Below are 10,958 nucleotides of genomic sequence, written 5' to 3' on the forward strand. Positions count from 1 at the left end.
GCAGGTGAGGGTGTTGTCATGTAGTCTAGCTAAGGTGTATGCTTGTTTTAAGGACTTTGGCTCAAACATCTTGATCATATTCTTAACTTCTATATCCAGCCCCCCTATGAAGAATACGAAGGCATTTTTCTCAGAAATTTCAGATCGATTCCAGAGGATATCAAAATCCTTGATGTAGGTTTCTAAATCATTTTTCTGTTTTAGTTCAATGAGTTCCTTTAAAGGGTTTTTCTCTCCCCCAAACCTACAACATAAAGCCTCTACATATTCAGACTAGGATACTACTTGTCCTTCCAAGCTTCTCATATAATTTTGATGCCAGCAGAGGGCCATGCCATCTAGATAATAGGAAGCTAATTTGAGTTTGTCTTGCTCAGCAATTTCTTCCACACCAAAATATTGGTTACACTTGTATATCCATTTAAGGACATCCTCTCCCTAAATGGGAAACCCTTGCTTTGGTCTACGCAATTGATATTGAGAAGTACCTTCATTAATCCAGTTGAAACGAGCGGTTAAATCTCTTGTGGGGGGAAACTGAGGAACCTTAGATAGGCTGCAACAAGAGCATCCATAGCTTCTTTGAGTTCTCTAAAGTGTGTATTAGCATCAACCCTGGAATCATTAAGCTGTTGTTGGATGTGATCATATGCTTGGGTTTGCTCCGGGTTGGTGGTTCCATCCACCTTTCTAGCATCTTGGGATCTCGTTTCAGGAGCCATTGTGAGTCTGAAGATGCGGCTTTGATACCACTTGGAGCAATTACTTGGTTATCAAGAGATAGAGCACAGGTTATCAAGGAATGATGCAATAAGTAGGGTGGGAAGAGGGAAGAGGGAAAAAGAAGAATAAGACGAAGAGTAAAAAGAGAAATAATGGTTCGACACAGAGAGAGCGTGGGAGAATTGGCCAAGAGAAAAGAATTGATTCAATATTATTCTTTTTTCATGCCTCTGTTGTAACAGAATGCTAGTATATATACAGTGGAGCCTAACAACCGGCTCGTGCTTCTTTTCTTTCTACGTGATAGTAACTGAAATTGTAGCAGAATTCTAAACTCTATAAACACACCGTTTAAGACTTAGTGATTTATTCTCAACACACCGTTTTAATCAATCAACTAATTTGAATTCACCCCCAAGTGAACTCATAGCTAATTGTTGGCCTACAACACTTATGCTTTTTAAAATTCTATATTTACTGAGCACTTCGAAATTGTGAATTTATCATGAACATCATACCTTGGCAGATAATTTTTATAATTTCCCAGAGAGAACGAACGGATTGGGAAAACCCTAGGCTTGGACTGGAGGAAAAACATTCAATTACAGCAATTGTATTCCTGTGGCGTAACAATAAATATCAGTTAATAATTGTCAGCTCAGTATTTTCCATCTGCATATTGCAGATAGGCTTCTCCAATTTTTTGCCATGTTCATGTTTAAAAGCAAAGCATTTCTGCTGTGTAAAATTTGTTGCTACCGAAGTCAAATATTTGAGTCTTACCTTTTAGCAGCATCGAGTCAGTAGCTGGGAATATCTTCTTCGTCTACTGACTTCTGTCCTGCCCTATTTATTTTTTATGTTTTAAAAATATTTTTAAAAAAAATTTAAAATTTTTATTTAAAATTAATATTTTTATATCATTTTAATGTAATTATATTAAAAATAATTTTAAAAAAATAAAAAATATATTATTTTAATACATTTTTAAATAAAAAACATTTTAAAAAGTAACAACAATGACACTCTTAAACAATCTCAAACAATATAAATGGCAAACTCAAGTTTTATCTAATTTACAGGGAGCTGAAAACGGGGCAGGTGAACAGGAGTTCTATTAAAAAATGCAGACCCTTGCATAGGTGAAGGAATTATATGTTGTAAACATATGCCACGTTAAAAACAGTCACACCCTTGTAAATCATTAGCTTATTGGACCTGGGCATCCAAATTCTGAGGCGGCGGTTGTATCAACTCAGGCTCCTTTAAATCATCTGCCTGAATGTGTATATCCTGTGAAAAGACAAGTGGTGGCAGGTAATAAAATTAAAAATGCAAGTTATCCAAATATCAAGAATTTATAAACATCTCTTCTAATTCTTATCCTACTACTTGCTGCAAATGAATATTTATTGGCTCATAACCATCAAATTACACCAAAATGCTACTTACGGCCTGGTTTGGGAACTGTCAGACCTGGGTTGTCATTTGTTCAAGTATTATATTGGGCCAAGTCATATGACGTCAAATAATACAACACACGGCATTTGCGTCATAGCAGGACAAAATGGAATACCCTTTAGTGGACTACGAGCCTAAATCCCAAAACTTTACCCCAAAAGGAGGCTAAAATTATATACAATTCACATAGAAATGAAAACGCCTTCTGGTGTTCACCTTTCACATACCGGTACCTTCACAAAGGCATACAAGCATTGGAAAATAAGAGATAGTAACCTCAGGTGCGTAAATTCATGGATTTGGAGCATCAAGTTTTTTATTATTGATAAATCAATGTTCAGATTTTCTTCACCTAACCAATTGATCATAAAGATTAAAGCTGATGATATAATTAGTCATACCTGTGCGTGTATTGGCTGGTGTGGTTGCTGATCTTGTGCCATTGCATAAGTTTGTGGTTGGGACATTCTGTAATATGGCTCTTTTAGGTCGAGTTTGCAAGATGATGTCTGAAGTATTCCTCCTTGCTCAGCACCGGGGCCCCACATTTTAGCTATTTGATTTCATCAAAACTTGTTAGAAAAAGAAGAAAACAGATCAGAAAGAAAACATGAGAGGACGAAAACCACCTGACAAAGTTAAATATACAGTGTAACTCTGAGCATTGTGGGCAACCATCCGGAGCTGGCCAGTAATTTCTTGTCCTGCCACCACATAGAGTGGCTGAGACAGAACACAACGTAATTGGTACCAGTGGGTGGTAGGCGCACCAGGGGCAGTAGTAAGCCACCTTTGTACAGTACTGCAGATCAAGACAGTTCCCACATGAAGCCAATAAATGCATGGGATAAAGAACATGTAAAAAGCAGGCCTACTGCAGATGTAAAATGCAAACTTAACCTAAGGTAAAAAAGATCAGGACAAATACTTTCCTCCCATTAAATAACACATCGAACCAGCAAGCCAGCCCATGAACTCTGGTTCCTACAGAGGCTATGAATTTTAAAGGTATATCAATTTCATATAAGTCCTCTTCCTGCAGGAAGAAAATAGAAAAGTTTTGATGAGTTGAACCTAGTGATGTCGCCAGGGCAGTAACTTCATCTTGGAGAAAGGGACGAGTCACTCATAAAGCAAGAGTGAAGATCTAAAAGCTTTCGAAGTAAAACTTCTTTCAGGTGTACAGTCTCAACAGCTCACCCTAAGGTGGACTACAAAGCCTATAGCAATAACTTTATAGAAAGCATAGACAGGAGGTTGCTGTGCAGCAGAAACTGTTCAAACTAGATGTCAACTAAACCTGAGGAATTGTATCTGGGGGAAATGAGTACAATAAAAACAGTCACTTTCCTTCATGATGAGGCATTATAAAAAAAAACTAACAACAAGTGCAACTGCACAAGCAAGAAGGGTAAGGCTATACCTTTATTTCAGTAAAGTCTAAAACATGACTAATTGCAGGAGCCACCAATAATCTAGGATCAAAGGCATCCACAACAGGCTGCATGTAAGCAGAACGGATCCATCAGACAATCAGAAGAAAAGATCACAAGAGATTGTGATCATATTGCAAAATCAGAAGTAATGACTTAAAAGGTATTTTCTCCACAGAAGACATGAATATGTTGGTTTAAAAAATAGGATGAGAGCATGTCTAAGCAAGTCAACCTATATGCAACTTAATGATTCAATCTACATCAGAAACGTGAAAGTAAATGAGACCTGAGAAAAGTATCCCCCAAATGCAGATGCATGCAAGGGTGTCAGATCAACTCCGTAATAACCTTGTTGCTGCCAAAAGAGGGCCTACATTGACAAACCAATAACAGTTAAGAAATTACAATTTGTTTCAACACATGCTAATGGTAAGAATAGGAAACAGTATAAACAAGAGAACTCATGATATTAATGGGAAAACTTGACTACAATTGCAACATTAGGCATATTAAAATTAAAAAATCCACCAATCAGTCATGACTTTAAGATTGTCGCCCAGCTAGAAAGAGTTGCACAGGCTGCCTCACATTATTGATAAAATGACCTCAGCATAATTGATCCGGGTTCATACCTTATTCGCAATTTCAACAAATAAATATTCATCACTAAAAGGTGCCATGTGTATCCTGCAAAAGCAAGTAATTTTCACTAAATAAAACCTAAAATAGCAGACAAATTAAATTTGGGATTACAAGCACTGGATTCTGGAGCACAAGAGAATACATGCGTAAAGATACAAAATTATGCATTGACCATCAAGAGTAAACTACTCAAGAAAATAAACAAAACGCATGCAGTTATGCCCAGATTTATAAAAAAAAATTCAGAAACAAATGTCACGGAATGCTGGTGCTATCAACAAGCATACATTACAAGTCTGTCTCCAATAAGAAAGAAAGATCCCAACATTGCCATAGGCTTTACAAGAAACGAAGTATAAGGGGAAGAAAGGGTCAAAAGAGCTGACTAGATGGTGCGATCACTTAACTAAATGAGAAATGGGAACGCAATTTATCCATCACATGAGGAAATTGAGTAAGAGGGACATGAGAAACCATCAGGAGAAAGCATGAAAAAATTGACTACACCTACAAATTTTATGTGAAACAAGCAGGATCTAGATGAAGATACATACCACCATAATCATGAGGTTACTTCCCAATAGGAAGTTATCTAGCAATTGAATGAAAACAATCAAACTTTGCAGTAGGATCACAACGACCATGCTCATGGAGGTGTCATATATGCTTATGCAGAAATACATTTAAGATCTAAGAAATCAAGTAGAAAAGGAACATTGAAGAGTCACCATTTACCTTCCAACTGTAGGAAACATTTTTCCATTTGGAACAAGAAACCTATCTCTTGCAATCACATAGGACTCCAGCATTCTTTCATTGACTAACAAGGTACCTACAAGACAAGTCCCATAAAAAGTCATGAAAAATAAAAATCTGAACTTGCTATCCACAATGACACAGGATATTATTTGTCAATTCATTCAACCCCGGATACTTTTTAATCTTATGGAAAAAAAACTCATCCTCCATGCCAGCAGGAGAAGGGGCATTCCGGGGTTAAAATAAATAGCAAGGAAAAATCTATTGATGAGAAAAAGGTGTTCGACGTTATTAGAAAATTTCATCATCCAATGGGATGGCATAGTAAAGATGATTTATAAGTTTACCCATTGGTTCAGAGATCAGAATATCTGCTTTCTCTGGCAATTCAACTTCCTCAACTTTACCCTTTATTACCTACATTCACATCACATATTGACTTATTCAAAATGAGATAAACAATGGAATTTAAAAAATAAATAAAAGTACATGAAATAGCAAAGTCTCACTGTTATCTTTTCCCCAAGCGATGGGTTTCCAGCAATTAGTTTCCGGGCATACTCTGCCATTTCAGATGCTTCCACAGCATAGACATGCTTTGCACCAGCCTGATTGGAGCAAAGGAACCCATGATCAGCTTACAGAAGTACAGCAAGATTCTTACACATTGCATGATAAATTCAACTAGTCAAAATACAAATATACCTGAGCAGCAAAAAATGACAAAATACCACTACCAGCACCAACATCAACCACCACACGACCAAAAAAATCTGCACGATTCTCAATGACTGCAGCATAATAGGTTCCTGGAACACAAATTTTTTGCTTATATTGTCACTCACCATCTGACTCAAATCACGTGTCCATTATAGATTTACCTGACATTTTGAGCACATGCAGCAAACTAGAGAACATTGTGATTTGATAGGCTTTGTAAGCTTAAGAAATTGAAAGCAAACATCTATGATAGATCAAAAGGAGTGACATAATGGTTAGTGATTAACCTGTCCTCACATAATCTTGTAGCATGTTTTGCTGATGTAGCAATTGCCCATAGTAATGGAAATACATTTTGGCAGATGATGGTTCTATTTTATCATCAAACTTGCTTTTACAAGCCGTGACTGCTCCATCAGTTAGCAACATTCCTGGAAAAGGAAATATGTAAATATCAGGAGCAAATTGCGGGTACTTATGGATTATGAAACATGTTTTGACAACTTCACAAAACATAAGAGCAGTTAACAAAGAGTTCTTTGTCTGTTAAATTTTTCTTGAAGAAAACTTTCAAAAAGCTAGATGAAGGAAAGTCAAATACAAGTCCTAATCTAGACATAAAGTGGAAAAAAGGATTTTACTTTTCCATTTTTAAAGGCAAGGTTTTCCAAAGGACTAAGTATTTTAAGATTTTCCCATTCAACAAAAGTTAAGTTCTTCCTCATATGGATATAGTTGTACGTGTATGGCTAATGCGACATGAATTATTTTAATTCATCTTGGGGTTCCAACTTCCATGATTACGTATGCATTTATGGGCAAATTTCTAGAAATCACTATTGAAGCAATGCAGTCAAAAGACATGAACTTCTAGAGAAAAAATCAGGAAAGGTGACAAAGGGGTTATCTCCGTATTATAACAGATAACTATCTATAATAAACCATGACAAAATTTCCAAAACAGCACCTTGAACAGTGACTTCCTTCTTCCATTGTTCAAATGCACAATGGAAGGCCGTGCTCTCCTCCTTATTTCTAAATTGGACAGTGACTCCTGTTGAATATTTCTGGTAAAAAGTAATACTGTTAACATTATGAACATAAAAGCTTCATCAATCATGCAATACCAATCAACAGTCAAATGAAAATAACTCTTCGCATGTGAGTATTGCCATATTGCAATTTGCATCTCTCTCATGACTCATCTAAAACCACGTAAGAGGAATTCCAAGTAACTCCACTATCTCAGCAAGTGAAATAAGATAGGAATGTAAAAAATGTTTCTTAATATAAAACCCTGAACGGGTCCCTTTTCACTGCATGCAGCAGGATGGAAAGAAGAAAGAACTACATGATGTGAACAAAAATAAAACTCCCTACCTCTTTGCCCGTGTCAGCACCTGACACTTTGGTTATGCAAACTGATTGTAAAGCCCCTAGCTTGAATAACTGAACAAAACAAAACAAAAAAAATCATCTTCGTTACTCGTATATGATGATCTAATCAAAATAATTCCCCAATTTTTACAAAATAACCAAAAATTAACTCTAATTCCGCATACTTAGCTCATCAATTAATACATTCCTTTACGATTTCTACCAATTGTCAACAACATTGCCGTACTTCAGAAAATAAAAAATAAAAAATAAACAATACTGTCGTTGATCGATTTAATTGCCAAAAAATAAAACAAAACCAGCAATTAAACCCCGAAAACACCAAAATGCAATATCTTATACATTCCAATTTCGAAACCTAATTAAAAATATTATCAACTGCACATTCCATATCTTACATTACCATCTTTCACGCTTTCTCGGTAACCAAACAAAAAAATCAAATTAAAAAAGAAAATAATAATCACTGACCCGAGCAGTTTTGACATCAACACTGATAGAATCAGCTGATTCAGACTCTCGGTTAAATCGAAGCTCCACAACTCCATTGTCAGCGCTAAACCTAGCAGTTACCGGTACAGATTGAGAATCTGAACAAAACGACGACGAAGAAGAAGAAGAAGCAAGCTCAGTCATTGATGCTAAAGCAAACTCTTGTTGCTGTTTGCTTTGCTTTTGAATCTCCATTGCTGAAACCTCTCAAAACTCGGAGACGTCGATTTTTTTATTTTTTTTGGTTTTGTTTAATTCAATTTGAGGAGAGGAGGTGAGTGAGTTACAGTGATTCAGTGAGTGAGTGGAAATTAGGGTTTTACAAACAAAAAAAAAAACGAAAAAAAAAAAAAAGCGCGAAGCTGAGACGGAGCTTTTTTATTAGAGCCGTCAAAGGGAGACAGGGCAGAGAACGTGATGCTAGCTTTGGCTTTTTTGTACTGTGCATAGTTACTCAAGGGTTAGCCCGGGTTTAATTATATATTTGTTTTTTATGTTTTAAAAATAATTTAAAAATATTTAAAATATTTTATTTTTTATTTTAAATTAATATTATTTTTATGTTTTTAGATATTGTAATATCTTTTTACTAAACAATAATTTTTAAAAACTAAAAAAAATATTATTTTAAGAAATTTTTAAATAAAAAATACCTTTAAAAAATAATCATAATTATATTTTTAAACAGGCTAAAACCAAAATTAATCATTTAATTTTTTTTTAAATCAAAAATAATGTTATTTTTATTAAAAATAAGTTTTTATATAAAAAAAAAACAATTTACAAGTTGAGAATTTAATTTTTTTTTTTTAGTCTTTTTTATTCTTCTCAACTTGAACTGGTCGTCAGTGCCTATTAAGCCCAATCCCAATTCTATAACTATTGTATGACTGTGAAAATCAAATATGATCCCTTAAGTTTTAATACTTTATCATATTAATATCTATATTGTTTTAACGGTGATGTGCAATATTATTTTAAAAAATATTTAATATAACCCCCACAATAGCTTGAATAACAAGCTAAATTTAACGGTGATGTGCAATTTTTAATTTTTAAGAATTTCTATAGGATATCTTCACATGTTTGAGAAGGTTTTTTAGAGGAAAGATAGAGAGAAATAAAATTTTGAAATTAAATATCTGAAGATGGTTTCCATCAACTTTCATTTCCTATTAATGAAAGCATAGGAGATTTTCAAAATTATACAACTACAACTAAGATATTTTGATCTAAAAATATTAAAATACGTTAAAATAAGTCTCTTCATCAAAACTCAAATGGATTGAATGAATACTCCAACTATTGTTATGTTCATATTTATAAGTAGATGGAGGGACGATGTTATTAAATTCGACCCTTGAATCATAGTAGGTTTTAAAATAAATTGAATAGAGGTTTATTTGGTGTGACTTAAATTAAATCAAAAGGTTTATATGTAATTTGGTTAAATTTTAATTTGAATTTTTTTAAGAAAAAATATTTAAATGATGTTATTTTAACCTTTTTTTAAAAATCTTTGAAAAAATATTTATTTTGAATTGACCCGAATAAACCTAAGTTAACTCACTCAACTCGAGACTTAAATCACGGGTAAGGGATCTAATAACTTTGAGAGGGACTTAAAAATTGGTAAAATAAAAAATGGAGTTCAATTTGGTGGTAGTTTTAGAGGGTTTGATAGGATAAATATCAATACTTACAAACCATGCGTGAGTTCTAATATTGCCAGTGAGAGTTAGTTGAACATATGATTTATGTGTGTTAAGTTGGGGGAGTTTTGGTGCATTGTCAATTGCAAAATCTATTGGGTTTTCACTGTTATATTAATTCGAGTTAGGGGTACACAAGTGAGGAATGTTGAATATGGCTTGTTAGATTATATTGAATGTGAGCCAGGTAATTATTTAGTAGTTGTTTAGTTAGTTTCAATTATGATGAATTTGATCTCCAAAAATCAAAACCAATTGAAATGCAATTTGATTTTCATAATCTCTTTTATAGCTAGTATGGCTTGTCTTTTTTTAAAGGGAGCGGCTAAAATATAAGTAAAATATCTCTGACTCATGAAGAATGGTGGGACAGGCAGCTCGATAAACTTATATATACCTAAGCTTAACGCTTGATTGAGCTCAAAAATGATGGATTAGACAACTCGTCAAACCTATATATATATATAGGCTCAATCCTTGGCTGAGACTAGAGATGCTGAGTTATCTATTAGTTTAATATGTCTTGTAGTCAATCGGTTGATTACACATGATATTATTAAATTCATGTAAATACATATTTTATTATTGATAAAAGCTTAATTTATATTTAATATTCATTGCATATTAGATTAATGAATCAATATTTGATTTATAAATCTAGAGTAAAGATAAAGTCAATGAGACAAAAATGCTTTGCAAAGAAAATTATAAAGTTGTTATTGTTGTAACCCAATTTTGGCCCATTGGCTTTTAATTTAATTTTTTAGAGTTTAAAATGTAAAATTAAAAAATTAAAGATTTATTTCGATGAAAAAGTGTGATTTATTTACTTGCGTTAAAACTAAAGACTACAATGTGCTTTTGTTATTTTATTTTTATCTTTAAAATAATCTTTGTCTTCAAGATAATGATAATTATTTGTTTTCAAATTTAATTTCTAATCAAATTCAAACTTTAAAGAAAAAAATAAGTTTAATTGAAACTTAGTTTTTCATAATTAGAATAACCACCAATAGGGGGGTCAAAATTATTCATGAGGCAAAGATCTTAAGAAAGCTTACCACTCAACCACAATCTTAAGTTTACTTTCAGAAAACTAAAAACAACAATATTTGTATTGATAACACACAGCCAGGTATGCACAATCATATTAGTAACTCCAGAATACTTACAACCCAAAGGGAGTAGAGTAGCAAAGTAACAACCATACATTCCATAAAACACACAAAAAAAAGGGCATTAAAACAACATATAACTAGGTTCACTTTATTTATGAAGTCAATGTAATGAAGAGCGTCATGCTTAAACTGGGTTCCACCACTAGGAAAAATGAGGAATTCACCAGTAACTTTCACCCAATTTGATGCCCCTTAATTTGTGCAAGCTTGGTGTGGGGAACATTATGGTACCATACCTTCAACAAAACAGAGTATTAATCCAACATTGCAAAAAAAAATGGCAGGCAGTCAATGAACTTGCAAAAACTTATAGAACGTACCTTTTCCCTTCTTGTAGGCCACTCAATTGGGCGTTTATATCCTTTAGGAAGAGGAACAAGACAAGTTAGGGGTTCTTCAGGACAATGCGTCTCTCGATATTCATAATGCTTTGTAGA

At 33.7% G+C, this 10,958-nt stretch overlaps 1 protein-coding gene across 1 annotated transcript; it reads right to left on the minus strand.

Annotated features, from left to right (window-relative positions):
- Positions 1 to 1,743: 1,743 nt before the first annotated feature.
- LOC118032852 (probable histone-arginine methyltransferase 1.4) lies at positions 1,744 to 8,050 on the minus strand. The gene is made up of 15 exons (XM_035037626.2): positions 7,611 to 8,050; positions 7,122 to 7,190; positions 6,709 to 6,808; positions 6,029 to 6,172; positions 5,727 to 5,830; positions 5,531 to 5,629; positions 5,369 to 5,438; positions 4,998 to 5,094; positions 4,253 to 4,307; positions 3,907 to 3,990; positions 3,608 to 3,685; positions 3,117 to 3,220; positions 2,814 to 2,986; positions 2,586 to 2,737; positions 1,744 to 2,016 (listed from the first exon to the last, which is right to left on the minus strand). Exons 1-15 carry the CDS (start codon positions 7,824 to 7,826, stop codon positions 1,933 to 1,935), a joined length of 1,629 nt encoding a protein of 542 aa, XP_034893517.1. The 5' UTR covers positions 7,827 to 8,050; the 3' UTR covers positions 1,744 to 1,932.
- Between the last annotated feature and the right edge of the window lie 2,908 nt (positions 8,051 to 10,958).

Source organism: Populus alba, chromosome 8, assembly GCF_005239225.2.
Source record: "Populus alba chromosome 8, ASM523922v2, whole genome shotgun sequence".
In the NCBI taxonomy this organism is placed as follows: Eukaryota; Viridiplantae; Streptophyta; class Magnoliopsida; order Malpighiales; family Salicaceae; genus Populus; species Populus alba.